Source organism: Poecilia formosa, unplaced genomic scaffold (assembly GCF_000485575.1).
Source record: "Poecilia formosa unplaced genomic scaffold, Poecilia_formosa-5.1.2 Scaffold77, whole genome shotgun sequence".
Lineage (NCBI taxonomy): Eukaryota > Metazoa > Chordata > Actinopteri > Cyprinodontiformes > Poeciliidae > Poecilia > Poecilia formosa.
Genome location: NW_006800016.1, coordinates 1,460,287 through 1,476,275, shown reverse-complemented (window position 1 = coordinate 1,476,275; position 15,989 = coordinate 1,460,287). Strand labels below are relative to the sequence as shown.

The 15,989-nt window shown below is 40.7% G+C and overlaps 3 protein-coding genes across 5 annotated transcripts in view; 2 read left to right on the top strand and 1 right to left on the bottom strand.

The window, feature by feature from the left end:
* fam171a1 (family with sequence similarity 171 member A1) overlaps nt 1-5,013 on the top strand; it is a 28,202-nt gene extending 23,189 nt beyond the window's left edge. The window contains exon 9 of the mRNA XM_007556176.2: nt 1,159-5,013. Coding sequence (XP_007556238.1) covers nt 1,159-2,697 — 1,539 coding nt within the window. The 3' untranslated portion in view covers nt 2,698-5,013. The remainder of the gene's footprint in view (nt 1-1,158) is intronic.
* Nucleotides 5,014-5,605: 592 nt separating this feature from the next.
* nmt2 (N-myristoyltransferase 2) lies at nt 5,606-14,449 on the top strand. Of its 3 annotated transcripts, none has more exons than XM_007556172.2 (12): nt 5,607-5,801; nt 6,194-6,311; nt 7,222-7,363; nt 7,813-7,931; nt 8,015-8,106; nt 9,414-9,530; nt 9,612-9,782; nt 9,888-9,996; nt 10,078-10,248; nt 10,333-10,500; nt 11,438-11,575; nt 12,400-14,449. In XM_007556172.2, exons 1-12 carry the CDS (start codon nt 5,689-5,691, stop codon nt 12,418-12,420), a joined length of 1,479 nt encoding a protein of 492 aa, XP_007556234.1. In that variant the 5' UTR covers nt 5,607-5,688; the 3' UTR covers nt 12,421-14,449. The 3 variants fall into 3 exon arrangements, with proteins under 3 accessions (XP_007556232.1, XP_007556234.1, XP_007556233.1); XM_007556171.2 differs by having other exon boundaries at nt 5,608-5,801; nt 6,191-6,311; XM_007556170.2 differs by having other exon boundaries at nt 5,606-5,801; nt 6,191-6,311; nt 10,078-10,500.
* A 632-nt stretch (nt 14,450-15,081) lies between these two features.
* The window catches only part of rpp38 (ribonuclease P/MRP 38 subunit), a 16,669-nt gene continuing 15,761 nt past the window's right edge, over nt 15,082-15,989 (bottom strand). The window contains exon 3 of the mRNA XM_007556169.2: nt 15,082-15,989. Within this exon, the coding sequence (XP_007556231.2) occupies nt 15,324-15,989 (666 nt within the window). The 3' untranslated portion in view covers nt 15,082-15,323.

Below are 15,989 nucleotides of genomic sequence, written 5' to 3'. Positions count from 1 at the left end.
AGGTTATTAACATAAAGCCAACATTTAAAATGCTATTTAAACAGAAAGATAAAAATGCTTTCTTTAAACAATAATTTGCTGAACTTCCAGTCTGAACTTCATGACTTTCCAAAATCTGTGAAGACTGAGAAAGTCATGTAGTCTGTCCCCAGATTTAGATTGTGGAGAGTAAAGTAGTAAGTGTATCTGGAATTGAAATCAACAGCTGTGACAGCCTCCTCAGTGAGTCAGACTCAGCAATGCCTGCAAGCTGGTCAGAAAGGATTCACTCTGACAGCATTACACCTCCTCTCTAAGTTTGAAGGATCAAAGATGAGCAAGAGCGACAGAATGGGGAAGTCTTGTGCAGCTAGAACACCACAACCTGTGCAGACTGAAAACCATCCAGGTTTTAGGGTTCAATTGAGCCATTCAGCTTACATTCCAGTTCCTCCTTTGGTTTTAAAGATTACACATGTTATGTTTAACCACTATGGGTTTGGAAAGTGCTTGAATTCTGTATAAAATCCTTGAAAATGTTTGAGGTTCAGGCTGCACAGTTTGGTAGCAAAGTGCGATCTAATGTTTGATTAAAGGCCTAAATTTGGAGCAATTATAGTTGAAACTAGATATTTAAAGATAACAAAAAGACACATTCACATTTATTTTCTTACTGTCTGAAGTTAAGTTACACCAAACAGAATTACCAAAATTATTACTATTTGCCAAAGTAAAGGGGCAGAAAACTATGGGAGAACATTTATTAGAGATAAAGACGTTTAAAAACATAAAACGTTGCTTTATTTTTATTTATTTTATCCCTGCTGTTGACTATAGAATATTATCACAAAATGTTAATGACAACAAAAAAGTGTTAATATATAATAGTGAATTGAAACTGTCTTCTTTAGTTCATTTGTATAGTTATCATCTCCAAAGTGCTGCGCTGGAAAAGTTTGAAAACTTACCTTGACTTATAAAATGTATAATTTTCTAAATAGGCTAAAAGAAGCGAGTCTGTTATAGTGTAACATGTTTAAGATCCTTGAACTAAAAAGTTGTATCCAATGGTTCTGCTAAAGAAACCGCATCTTATTTTCTTAGACCGCTGCTTCATATCTGTACTCAACCCTGAATGAGTCTAATACAATTTATATGACCAAATGTTATTTTGTTTAGGTGCAGCTGGAGCTCGTTTCCACAGCAACCGAGCCTGACATGACCACGCCAATGTTGAAGCCTTCTTCGTACGAGCCCCAAGACACTCGGCGTCAGCAGAGTCTGATCCACCTCAGCAAACACAGCCGCTGCTCTCTCGGCAACAACAGCCACCACGGCTCGTCCCTCGGCAACCTGACGCCTCGCAGCAGGGACTACCGGCAGTCTGCAGAGACTTTCCAGCTGAAGGCGGCCCTGTCTTGCGGGACAGAGAGGGGCTACCGTCAGTCGTACACCTCCGTCTGCTCGTCCAGCAACCAGATTTCAGATGCGCTCTCGTCGTCCAATCACGGCCAGGTGTCTGCTACCCAGCTGACCAGCGTTGGCATTATTGACTGCATCTCTCCGTCTTCTCCACCTCACTCCCCCTGCAGGGGGGAAGGAGGGGAGTGCAGGGCGCCCGACCACCTCCTGTCCCGTTCTGTAGACCACCTGGAGCGCCCCAACCCTCAGTTGCTCTCCCGACCGGGCCAGCTGCTCTGCTGCGGCTCGGTGGACCTACTGAGTGCGGGAGAGAGCTACTCCAGAGTGCGCCCCACACTGGTGATCCCTGCACATTACATGCGCCTCCCAGGTGAACACCCCCTGTCTGGTCAGGCCCTCCTGCTGCAGACCGACCAGCAAAGTGACTTGGAGACCATCCAGGCTGAGCTCAACGCCTCCCATTCCCAGCAGCCCCTGGGGCCCAGCCCGTCCGACAGCACCCCAGACCCCAACAAGCAGGGCGAGGCGGAGGCTCTCGGCCTGTCGGAGTCTCTGTCTATCCCTACTGCTCTTGGGGAAACGGCTCTTGTTGAAATAAACAAAGAGGATACCTTGTTGGCTGAAAAGACTCTAATGGAGCTGAGAGGAGGAAAACCTCTGCCTCACCCCCGGGCTTGGTTTGTGTCTCTGGACGGACGCTCCAACGCTCACATCCGCCACTCGTACATCGACCTCCAGCGGGCGGGCTGTCAAAACAGTTCACAGAGCTCAGGAGATCAGCAAGATTATGACAGCGGTGGTAGGCACGGCAACGACGCCAGTCTGGACTCTGGGGTGGACCTGAATGAGCCCAGAGCGGGGCGCAGGGGGGGAGACGCAGAGCGGGAAGAGAAGGCTTCCGAGAGAAAGACTGCCACAGCTTACACCCGGCTGGTGTACGTGGATGATCTGGAGGGGGGAGGCGGCGTTGAGGAGAAAAGCAGCCCAGAGGCTGACGGCGGGAAAATCCTGTCAGACAAAGCTGAGCGTAAGGGAGAGAAACAGTTATCAGGGCTTGTGGAGGGGAAAACAGCCGAGGATGTCCAAATACTAGAGGAACCACCCTCGGTTTCCCCGGCGTCTCCTGCGTCTCCACCTCCTCTGCCCACGCCGGAGGAAATGACTTTCAGGACTGATCACGTGCTGCTGTCTGTCTCCCCAGATGATGATGCAGCACATGAGGATGGAGAGGAGGAGAAGAAAAGCCCCTGGCAGAGAAGGGAGGAGCGCCCCCTGCTGGCCTTCAACCTTAAATGAGTCGCAGAGGCTGGTTAAAGGAGAGGTTTACATTTTTTTAGTCGGTCCTCATTATATAATCACAAGCCATAATTTACTAAAATCATTTCTGGAAGTTTCTCTGTGTCCAAATCTTTATGCAAAGTGACGTCAGTGTAACAACCCAGCTTTAAAATTCACTTTGCAGGTGCATCTCAATAAATTAGAATATCGTTTAATACTTGTAGAGATTCATTATTCACACAGTTTTATATTTAAAGTGTTTATTTCTACTAATTTTGATGATTATAGGAACAATTTAGCTGCCCCCAATATATTATGAGCCATACTATTACATTTTATTATTAAACATTACTTTTTACTGGTCTGAGAAGCTGAATTTGTGGTTTTCGTTTACTGTAAGCCATTATCAATCAAATTCTCAAACAAATACTTGAAATATGTCACTCAGTTTAGTGACTTAATGATATTCTAGTTTATTAATCTGTGTTTAATGTTCAGAAGCACATCAAAGGGAGGGTTTCACACTAAAAACATGATGGATTTTGAAGATGAACTTGGGATTTCTTTGAATTTTACACTACGATGGTTTTACACAGAGAATCTATATGCAATCACCCAGAAGAGGATAAAAAATGCAAGAAAACAAAGATGAAACTGTTTTATCAACACACAAAAATGTAAACCTCCCCACTGCCAGTGCTCCTCGACTGCTTCAACACCATGAAGGATAAATGCTTTTAAATTCAAACCTTTTGCTCTTATGAAAGCACTGAAAACACATTTCCGCACTGGGATCTCTTCTAAGTCCAGAACTGAACAATTCAGGTCCCTCCAGGAACATCCACCAGACGACCACTGAGCGGCTGACAAACAGACTTTGGAGCCAAGATATTGGGAGATTTTATGCACAACAAATGTATGCCTTTTTTTATATATATGGAGCCTTGTAGGTGTAAATGGACTGTGGTGGAAATAATTGATGACTTGACCGTAGCCGCCGTTTTTTCTTGAGCCATATTGGCAAAATCCCAGGAAGTACCTATTAAAAGTGAGAGTAAACCCCCAGTTAAACCACGGTGACTGGTGTTAATGGATTTGGAGCACATGTGCACTACAGGACATATAACTGTACAGTTTAATAGGAATCTGTAGACTCTGCTTTGAGTCCTACTGCAGCATCAGCCTCAATATAAACATGTGAACCCTGTACTTTAACTGGTTTTCAGTATGATTGGTTGTTCACGTCACCTTTTAGGTCTGATCAAACTAAATGACTACATGCTCCTTGGCCGAATCAGATAATGTGACGCCAGTTTGCTGGTAACGGTAAATCACCACTACAAAACACATAGTTTCACTCTTTATAATTGTGAAGTTGATCTTATGAAGGTTGTTTTATATTTGCTGAACCACTGAGTTGCATATTTTTATTTTTGAGGCTATGCATCACTTTTATACGTCTGCTTCAGATGCTTTTTTTTTTTTGTAAACGTTAACCTCTATGATTTTAAAATGCCAACATGAAGTATTTTACCTGAAAATGGGCAGTTTTTTTCTTTCTTGTAACATATTAAGGGCTTTTTCTTCTTACCTGGCTTATTGTTGGAGCTGAAACAAATGCTGTGTAATATTTTGCCAACTAACTGCTGCGTTTTAGCTTTTTTTTTCTCCTTACACACATAATCCAAGTGCCTTTGAACAACCTGATTCTGCAACTATATTTATTTGTACCTTTGCTTTGCCTTTAGCTTTCCTCCTCTACCTCAGCCCTCTCTCTTTGCCTTGTGAAGGGAAGCATGCATTGTGCTTTCCTCAGCACGCAGATATTACTACAGCTACACTGCAGACATTTCAGAAAATGTCTACCAGCTGCTGCAATCCTCAAAGCCTTTACAGTAATCAGCAAGGCGTTCGCTGAGAGTAAGTAGGTTTTTCAGGAAAGATGAAGCTAAGTGTGATTGTACGTGAAGCTACCCTGTCCTTTGGTTTTTGGAGAATGAATGTTTATTTCAGTGTGTTTTTTTTTTATTATTATTTGAAAACATGGTAGTGTCCATTTGTGATGCTTCTGAGTCTGACTATAAAATCATCAATCCAACCAAGATTTGTGCATCCATAGTAATCATGTTATGGAGTGTCTATAGTTGTGTTCTTACCTCTGCTCTGTCGAAATCATTTGTGAGTTGGTGTAATGAATGAGGGTTTTTTTCACAGTGTCCCACAACGACCTCCAGTTCCAGGTGGAGCAGCAATACAGAATACTGAGGGTGTAAATCGATTGGTTGCATTATATTTTAAGCCTGTTATTCTGAATAAACAACCAAGCTGGAATTATTTGTGGCGTAAGTTATTTACGGTTTACCACAAGCCATGTAAGGGATACAGCAAACATGGATGAAAGCGTTTGGTGAAATGAGAGAAATTGTATTTTTGGTCTACATGCGTTATGTAACATCTGAAGTAAAACTAACACTGCACATCATGATCAATAAATCATCCAGCCAGCAGGCATGTTTTAGAGTTAAAAAATGTTTAAAGTTGATGGGAAATTTGAAAATATCACCTGATAGTTATGTGTTATAGGATGACTGGTAGATTAATACCTACCAACACCAACTTTAAAGTCTTAAAGGCAATGATTAAAAAAACTAAAATAAATAAACAATACTAAGTCTGGTGGGGGCACAAGTAAAGCCTGTTGCCTCCCTCTGCCCCCCGTTTGGTTTTTCTTTTTCATTTTTTCGTTCTGTGCCCTCATTTTTGTTTGCTTAAAACAAGCAAACAAAAAAACATTGACCTCTATTCCCCCTGGTAAATTTGGTCATGAACCGCCGCTGTGTATTTGGGAGTTTTGCCAAACGATAAATGTCTGTTCCACCTCACTTATCCTCCAGGGGGTGCTATTTCCCTCGTGATACTTTCTTTGTTTTTATTTTTTTTTCCCCATCTCTCGCCTCCTGTCAGTGAGCCTCTAAAAAAACGCTTGCTGGCAGTTTTTTAAGCATCTTGATGATGGCGGAGGACAGTGAGTCCGCGGCCAGCCAGCAGAGCCTGGAGCTGGACGATCAGGATACGTGTGGGATAGACGGAGACAACGAAGAGGAGAATGAGCATATGCAGGGGTGAGGGTGGCCTGTCCCGTCGGGTGCGGGGGGAGAAATGCTCTAACGGTATTGCGAGCAGCCTGTTTATATGTGTGAGGTTAGCGCAGTTAGCTAGTCAATGTTAGCTGACACAAACAGAACTAAGCGACAAACAGGCAATTGTTTAGAGTTTTTACATTTTTTTTAGTTTAAATTGTTTTATATCGCTAGAATATTTGACCTTTTTTGTAGTAGTTTCTGTTATTTTACCCGCCTGGATGACATGACAGCCATTAGGGCAAACCGTTAGTCGGCTAACAGCAAGTAGCTCAGCTGTCAGTGGCTGCTGTAGCTGAGGTTAGCTTTGTATGTGTGTATCCAGCAGAGTCAGTTAGTCATTTTTGTCCTGTGTGTGTGTATCTGTGTAGCAGTCCGGGGGGAGAGCTGGGGGCTAAGCGGAAGAAGAAGAAGCAGAAGAGGAAAAAAGAGAAGCCCAGCTCGGGCTCTGGAGCCAAATCTGACTCTGCTTCTGACTCTCAGGAAATCAAGGTATGGTGATGACGGTGGATCTGTAGAACTGAATCATATTAGTGCTGTAAAAAAAGAAAAAAACTTTTCATACCTCTTGAATATTTTTTTTTAATTTGACTCTTTATAATGACAAACGTCAATGTCTTTTATTTTGATTTTATGACATACCAACACAAAGTATAATTGTAAAGTTATAAAGACCAGTCGTGCATTTTTAACAATTGATTTTATAACTAAAATTGCAAATAATATTGAGTGCATTCATATTCATTGTCCTTTACTCTCATACCCCTAAATAAAGGCAACCTGTTGCCTTCAGAAGTCGCCTTAGTTGTATCTTTTGTGCAGTTTAAACTCCATCTTTCCATCAACAGACCAGCTCTCTCTGCCCCTGAGGAGGACATCCATCCCCCACACCATGATGTGGTTGGGTGATAAAATTCCTTTTCTTATCCCACATTGTAATTTGCACAAAAAGTTTTGGATGCTTCATATTTCTCTCCTCACCCTTTCTATCAGTTTAGGTTGTGCTGTATTCTTTCCATTTTGTGGTGATGTGTTGAACAATGTTTTTTTTTTTACTTTATGGTAAATAACACGTGAAGAAAATCACTTGCTCTGAACTTTACTAGTACACTACTTTGAAGTATGCAGTTGTAAAGTGGAGAAATGTGACAAGGTTCAAGGTATAAATACTTCTGTAATGCACTACAGGTAGGCTACAACTTGAGGATATACAGTTGTTTGCAATAATAACCAACACCAAGCTTACTCAACTCCTACTTATTCTATAAACTAGGCTTGAGTCCAGAAACCCAAATTAGTTTAAAAAAAGCAATCAAACCGTCACATATTGTGCAGGAAAAAATTGCGTGACCAAAGCAGCTTATATGTATAAGACATATATATCTTTTTTTTATGTTTTCAGAACCCTGGCTTGCCCATTCAGAAGCTCCAGGACATCCAAAGAGCCATGGAACTGCTGTCCTGCCAGGGTCCAGCAAAGAGTATCGACGAGGCAACCAAGCACAAATACCAGTTCTGGGACACCCAGCCTGTCCCAAAGTTAAGTAAGTTTCAAATAAAGTCAGCAAATAAAATCACAATCAATGGCTGCTGTGCTGCAGTAAACGCTGTTTTGTTTAGCAACTGTTTACGAAGGGCATTAATTTTCCAACTAACGACTTTTATTTCATCCTTATGAGTTGCTCAGGGTGCAGTGCTGCAGAAGAGTGTTAGCTATACTGCACATCCAAGCTTTTCCTTTGTGAGTCATTATATTGAGCAGTTTCCATCCCAGCTCTTGCCCATCTTTGTAGCTGGGCTCATGTTACGGGGGACGCCTGGTCACCTTAGGACCAACGCAAGCAGGATTTAACCTCTCAGCTCTTCTGCAGTGTTATTTTTAAAAAAAGACTCTTCCGCTTTTTGAAATTTAAAATATAGAAAATGTTCTCCTTCTTCTTGTGTTGTTTGGAAAATAATTCACCACTGAGAGAGAGATGTGCTATTTTTGTAGATGAAGTCGTGACAAGCCACGGTCCAATTGAAGCTGACAAAGAAAACATCAGACAGGAGCCATATTCTTTACCTCAAGGCTTTATGTGGGACACCTTGGATCTTAGTAATGCAGATGTAGTAAGTGGGATGCTTGTATCGGATAGAAGAAACTAATGAGGTCACTGATAATTATCTAATTGAAGGTGTCTTTCTGGTTGTAGTTGAAAGAGTTGTACACGTTGTTAAATGAAAACTATGTGGAGGATGATGACAACATGTTCAGGTTTGATTATTCACCAAACTTTCTCAAATGGTAAGTACCTCCTGTGTTTGTTTACAGTGCTGGTGAGAAGTTTACATACACTCATCGTAAATTAATATTATGTCTGCTTTAATTTCATTTGAACCATTATATATCTTTAGGGTAGGGCACAACTTTAAGTAATTTTAAGCAGAATTTGGTGTGAAAATTTGACTTTATTCAGATTTTCTCTAGGCCTTGCAGGGATAAATTACACATGCTGAGTCAAAAAAAAAATACACATATACCTTCACTAATATTAGAACTGTCTTTTAGTAAGTTTACAGAGATGCCACATCCTTTTTGTAGACATCAACGAGGCTCTGTTATATTTTTGTGTGGCTATTTAACCTCCATTATTGACAGGATTGGTGTACTTCATTAAAATTGACTGGCTTGCTGGCGCAGACCTAGCTTTTAAGCTCAAACGGCAAATTTTCAATATGGGTTAAGGTTAGGGCCGTTTCAGGAGCTTAATGTCAGAAGATTAGAAATACGCTTTGTTATTAGTTTGCTGTAAGTGCTACAAAACCAATTCTGTCTGATTTTGGTTTGCATGATTGTTTTTCTCTTGTCTCTCTCTCATTTAACCAAAGACTGAATAACAAAAAGCTTCAGTCTGGCACATTGGTCTCCACTTGCTCCTTTTTTCAAGGAATAATTTTGTTTATGGAGACTTTAATATCCATTTACTTTATTTCAGTTGTTCTATTTGTTTGGGATATATAAAATGTCTTCCAGTGAAAATTGTTCGTTAGAAATAAAATTTTATTGATATTTGTGTACTTGTGTTATTATGCGATTAACATATTACTTGAAAATGGTCTCAAAACAACACTATTGCTTTCCTCTATAACTTCTGGGACAAGTTATGGTCCAGAAATCTTTCCAACTTGCTGTGAAAATCAAACCCTCAGTATGATGCTACCCCCACCGTGCCTGTCAGCTGCACAGCTGTCCTTGGGTTTGAAAGCTTCACCTTGAATCCTCCAAGCACACGCTTGATGTCATGGCCAAAAAAGTTACTTCTTATCTGAGAAATGAACCAAAGCGACTGAGAAAAAATGCAGGAACAACAAAAAGACTGATTAAAGGGTTTGGCATATTTTTCAGCCTGCATAGTTTAAATAAAATGCACGGTAATCACTGAACTTTTCTGCTGCGTAATTGTTCCACGCTGAAACAATGAAAAGTTCAAGCAAATCTTTAAAAGCTCCAAATTAAGATGTACATTTTCATGACGAATCAGTGTAACCTTCTCACCAGCCCTTTTACTTTTACTTTATTATCCACTTGCTGAAAGTGTCACTGTCCCTCAGGGCTCTGCGTCCACCTGGTTGGTTACCGCAGTGGCACTGTGGAGTACGAGTGTCCTCAAATAAGAAGCTTGTTGGATTCATCAGTGCCATCCCTGCAGACATACGCGTCTATGACATGTGAGCTCATCCAACCGGGTCTATAGGTTTCTGCAGTCTGTCAGGCAGGGATTCAACCCTTGTTTGTCCCTGTTGGTGCAGGACAAAGAAGATGGTAGAAATCAACTTCCTCTGTGTTCACAAGAAGCTGCGTTCGAAGCGCGTTGCTCCTGTGCTGATCCGAGAGATAACACGGAGGGTGAACCTGGAGGGAATATTCCAGGCGGTGTACACAGCCGGAGTTGTGCTGCCTAAACCCGTGTCTACATGCAGGTATGACGAACCGTACTCGATGTTAGAACATGGTGGCACGGCATCTCCCCATTTCATTACCTTGTTTTTTGTTTTGTTTTGTTTTGTTTTTTTTCCCCCCATCAGGTACTGGCATCGTTCGTTGAACCCGAGGAAACTTGTGGAAGTGAAATTTTCCCATCTTAGCAGAAACATGACGTTGCAAAGAACCATGAAGCTCTACAGGCTACCAGACGTAAATGATTGCACTTTTCTCGTTTTTTTTCTAATAGTAAGAGAAATCAAACAAATGTTTTTGCTTCTGTGTTGCATGAAGAGCACTAAGACTCGAGGCCTACGGCTGATGGAGAGACGTGACCTCCACCAGGTCACTGAGCTGCTGCAGAAATACCTGAGACGTTTCCACCTTGCACCGTCCATGGGAGAAGAAGAGGTTGCTCACTGGTTCCTACCACAGGAAAACATAATTGACACTTATGTTGTAGAGGTCTGTACATCTACTTCCTGTCCTCAAGCTAGCAACTCGTTTTGTTGTTTTTCTTATAAAAAGATGTGCTTTCCTCTCTTTCAGACTGCAGGTGGCGTACTCACAGACTTTACTAGTTTCTACACTTTACCCTCAACTGTGATGCATCATCCTCTACATAGGAGCCTGAAGGCAGCTTACTCATTCTACTGCGTTCATACTGTAACTCCACTACTGGACTTAATGAATGATGCACTGATCCTGGCAAAGATGGTAATGAGCCACTTCCTGCCAAAAACCTCAGTTTCACAGTTGATGCCAGATATTTACACGTATTGCATAAAAACATATACTCATAGTTTTCCTCACTGTCTGACATTAAATCAGTAAACTGTTTGTAGTTTTGATCATTTACTGTTACCGGATCATTCCGTTTTTGCTGAACATCTTGAGTAAAGAAAGGGAGAGAATATTTTCTGAAAAATGTTTCAGATCATTTTCTTCAAATTCAGCACATCCACATACATTTTATTTTATATTTGGTATAACTTGGGTTTTACTTCCACAAGTTTTTCCACAATAGTTTGCTCAAATTTTGACCCCAGAGCTTCCGTAACGTAGTCAGGTTTGTTGGCCGCTTGGTAAGACTGAAAAAAATTACCACGCAGAAAATCTGTCATTAAATATGATCATTTTAATAAAATAACATTAAAAATAAAAAATTAACAGTGGTAATAAAATCTCATGGGTTTTTTTTTATTGCTCATAAAAGCAGCATGTCAGGTCGTCTTGAAAATTGACATTTTTAATCTGGACATTCCCATGGTGTTAATAATGTTCTATAAGTACTTGAGGAGATAAACGTGGTGCTTTCAGAAAGTTGAACCCAAGAATGAAGCAGACATGTGGAGATCAACACTTCTCCTGATATCATTGCCTATCAGTATTTTTGAGGTGATGCCTTTAAATTAATCTGCTAAATGTTGTGAATTATACTATCACAAGCTCAAAATTTTACAAATTGTTTAGAGGTAAAAATCTGGTATTTAGCAAATAAAAAAAAACTGGAAATGTTTAGTTAGATTTAATGATGGAATGAGGGGGAAAAATGTGTCTCCACGGTGTCTACATATCTGAGCTGTGTGTCATTAAATGTAGAAACCTAAGAAGGTGACTCGTCATCAGTGTTTGTTGTGTGTGTGTTTGACAGAAAGGTTTTGACGTTTTCAATGCCTTGGATCTGATGGAGAATAAGGTGTTTCTGGAGAAGCTGAAGTTCGGCATAGGAGATGGAAATCTGCAGTATTACCTCTACAATTGGAAATGTCCCCCTATGGACCCTGATAAGGTCAGCAGCATTTTACTACAACGCCTTTTGAATCTCATCATTCAAAAAGACAGCAGTCCTGTGTCCTAAAGACGAATTGCAGTGCAGTTTTCAGTGGAAGAACATTTCACGTGATGCTGCTCCTTGTTGTGCCAAAGCATTTGAAAGATTACGTTAACTGTATCTGAGTCCTTAATCATACGATTTTAATTCTAGGATATTTTTGGTCTCTGTGTTGTCAGAAAACATGTTTCAGTACTTGAACCATGTGAAAGGAGCATTAAATAGGGTTCCTATACAAACCTGAAAAGTATGCCATTTAATTTCTGTATTTTCTGGATTGGGATAAGAATGCAAAAATAAGAGTATAATAATAAGTATTTGTACTTTCATGGTTTATTCTTTCCCTCACTGCCTAGATGTCCTGGTCATTCTTTCTTGTGTCTTCCATTTGTTGTTTTGCTAGTTTTCCTATCTCACTTCCTTTTTTCTTTGCCAGTTCTTCTTTCCTTTACTTTTTGTGCTTCTTTCCTTGTGTCCTACATCTTATTTCCTTGTCTGCCTTCCTTTCCTTCGTTGTCTTTCTCTCTTGCTTCCTTCCTTCAGACCGCCGCCTGTAGGAATGGCTAACTCAAACTCATTTTATGTTATAAACTGAACACAGAAACTAAAACTAATTATGCACACTACTATAAACTGCTCCACAAGGATGATGCATTGAATCTCTGAAAACAAAAGTCTTTACTAAGTTTTAAGACTAACTTAATCAGGAGTTCCATTGTATTTCAGTATTTTCAGTGTTGGTTAGTTTGTCATCTAATAGTCTGCTGACGCTCGTGTTCCAGGTCGGTCTCGTCCTTCAGTAGCGGCCCGTTTCACAGCTGCTCCACAAACGAGCGTCGTTAACTTCAGCTTCTGGATTCTCCTCACTTGGACCTGCGGGTCGCCCGAGCTCAACAGTGACATCTACCACAAGTCAACCAACCTCGTGACCGGGCTGTGGTCTCATTAAGAACTCCTGCAGTCTGCCCAGAGGTGAAAACTCTTCAATCATCATCCTGAATGTGAAGTCATGCTATGCCTGAGATATCCTTACAGTTACAGTGCTGTTGACATGCGCTCCCGCTCCTAAAACACGACGCTCGGACGTTCCAGAGGATGCCTTGGCATTGTGAATTTTGTTTCTATTTCCTCATTCTCTACAGACATTGTCAGCAGGGGGCTGGTATGAAATGCCTGTTCATATACCTATGTAAATGATGATCAACGAGGCAGTTACGTTTTTACATGTTCATCCTCTCCAGTCCGCCATCGTGCCGCTGCGCCATGTATCGTTTCCCTCCGTTTTTATATCACTGTGGTCATTATGTGGCTGTTTTAGGCCTACGTAGGATTAGGACCTGTAAGAGAGTGTTTCAGACTCCTACCGAAACGCTTTAACTTCAGTAAAATATCTGTAACAAAGGAAATCTCGTACAAGACAACACAAGAACTGCAACATGTAGTTTACATTAAAAACAAAACCACATTTATTCCTGTAGTTTGAGTTGCAGGTTTGTGAGGGCTGATCTATATCCTTCTTCTTCTTCTTCTTGAGTTGTGTAGAAGTCGGTGGCTTTTTAATGACGAATGTACAGCATCGATGAAGCACAATTTTACAAACAAGTCAAATGGTTCTCTTACAAAAATCTTAAACGTTTGGTTTTGACAAATGGGAGGAACTGTTTTACGTTATAAAGCTGAGGTTTTGTAATTTAACATTAAACCCATACATGTAGTAGTATTTACTGTTGCACTCCATCTTTGTTGTTTTTGGTACACTTCCCAGTTAGCGGGAGCTCTAAAAAAAGGCAATATATTTAATTTTGATTGGGATTTTTGTAGAAATTAAACGGCTTATTGGCTTCAAAATAGAATAGTCAAGCAACCACGGTCTATTTTTAGTTTAACCATTGCCACTTGCATCCATTGGTTCAGAAGTGCAATATATATCCATATGTCGAAACATTGAAAGCCAACCATTGGACTGGATAAACCTGGGTTATAAATTGAAACGTTAATTAATCAAAAAATCAGATGAAACTTTTAATACATTTCTGTAAGTTCATCACACACTTTTCTTGGCTTTCTGAAATCTTTTTTTTTCTTTCTTTCAGACATTAAAATATGTAGTGGGTCATTTTGTTTTAGTGTGATGTGCAGCTAACTGTATAGAAGTTGTAATATTTGTTAATGTAAAACGTCAACTTCAATTCTCCCTTCACCCATACTTTTTTGAGGGTATTTACCGGTTCTGTGTGCTTCATTGAGCAAAGGTTTTGACCAACCACTTGTTCTAAGGAGGAGTCTGTTTTTGTTTTAGATTCTCTTTGGTGGTTTAATGTTTGTGACTCTGCAAAATGTAAGACAAACGGGCAGCATCTGCTTTTTTTAAAATTATTATTATTATATTTTTAAAAGCTCTGAGTCCGACTCTCAGAGATGCTACAGTCATTAATTTAACAATAAAAACCGGTTTCCCCATCGACGGCGTGCCTCGTGTTGCCCGCAGTGGCTCAGATGAACCGTCCGTCGGTTCTGCTCCCATCTTGACTCCAGCATTGATGGTTTACAGCCACAAACTTCAGTGGCTGAGACAACCGCCTTGTTTTTTTTTTTCTCTCTCTCTTTAGGAGATCTGCAAAGTCGGGCGACGTGTGTATCTCTGAATTAACATCCAGGCAAACTGAAGAACAATGTTTTTAATCTAGAACCATTGTAAACTGTGAAAAAGCTGAAGAACATGTACCAGCATCATTTAGGCATAAACCCAGTGCGAATACCAGTCTGTTACAACACATCAGCTATACCAGCATGGATATTTGATTGAATAAACTCTTAAATTTTAAAAAGGAATCATGGCTGAGACGCAACTTCTTTTTCTGTCGTTGCTGAGATTTATTTTAAAGATGTCCTCCTGTTAGGCGTTTCTTTTTTTCTCTTTCCTCTACTAATGAAGTTTTGATTTCCACTGAAGAAATTAACAAGATGTTTTCAAAAACGTAAAGAAAAATCAACATGCTAAGTCTGTTCTGTGTACATTTGGACTGATGACCTCACAAGAGGTACAAATTCAAATTAATAACCTGGTGTTAGTATGTATTGGCAGACTGGCACATTCTGATGCCTGCGAGTTGCATTTAAGTTGCAATGTGTTCATTATGTGTTAGAGGCAATTATTATTATAACTTTAAAAACGACAATACAGAACATGAAAATCTTCTCTTGGTGACAAATTCAGCATAAAGTGAGTTTTAGTTTTATAGAAACGTTTGCATAGCAGATTAAAAACACCATGTGGATATCTGGTACCATCAGCACATTTAAGGGTAAATAATGACTATTGCATAACTAAGCACTTCATTATTGGCAATATGTAATAAATTCATTTGCATATATATATTCATAAACATACTTTTTTGAACTCTAATACACACATTTCAACACATGGAAGAAAACTTTAGAAATAAAACACAATGCATCCGTTCTTAACTTGAACAGAATTGTATTTTATTAGATTTTGCAGAACAACTTTTAAGCATTACAAACAAGGTTCATAAAAGAAGAAATGTCGTAGCTATACAGCTGCAAACCATAATGTTTTATCACAAAACAGTAAAAAGATCAGATCAATTCATCAAAACTGATACGGTTAAAGCTGTTTTGATGGCTGTCAAAGTTTCAACATTACGCAAACAAAATAAAACAACAGAAGCAACAGGTGAAGGTCTCATTTCTGTTTCTTCAGTTTTGTTCTTCTTTTCTTAGCAGGGTTTGGAACAATTCTCTTTACTTTCAGAGGCCGCAGAGCACAGGACAAGGCAGAGTCTGTGATTTCAGATTCAATCTCCAGCTTCCGTTTTTGTGCTCTTCTCCCTCCTTCCTCCTCCTTCGCCTCCTCCGTCTGCTCCTCTCCCTCCTCCAGGTCGGCCGTGAGTTCAACTGGCACTGCAGCTGCTTCATCTGTCAGCCAATCAACTTCCAGTGAAGGCACTCTGGGTTTAATGGCATCCACCGTGTCCCTGAACATCTCCTTGTCTTCAGAAGAACACCGTCTGAACCCCAGAGCGAGGAGGCTTTTGAGCCCCAGGTGCGCCGCCACAGTCTCGCTCATGCGGGGCACCTGGCAGGCCGGCACGCCTCTCGTTGCGCTCAGAGCGATCAGGTGGTTCGTCATGAGCTGCGGTCTGACGGACTTACAAACAAGCAGCAGCTGGAGCTGGTTCCTCTCTAGTGCCTTGGTGACCTCGTTGATGCCGATGGCCAGCTGCCGTCTGGCCACCAAGTCTGTCCAGCCGTTTCTGGTCGGGTTGGACCCTTGCGCCTCCTCTCCCATCTGGGGAACAGGAGCTGCAGCAGCATCTGCTTTATTCTCCTTCTTTTTCCTCCACTGATG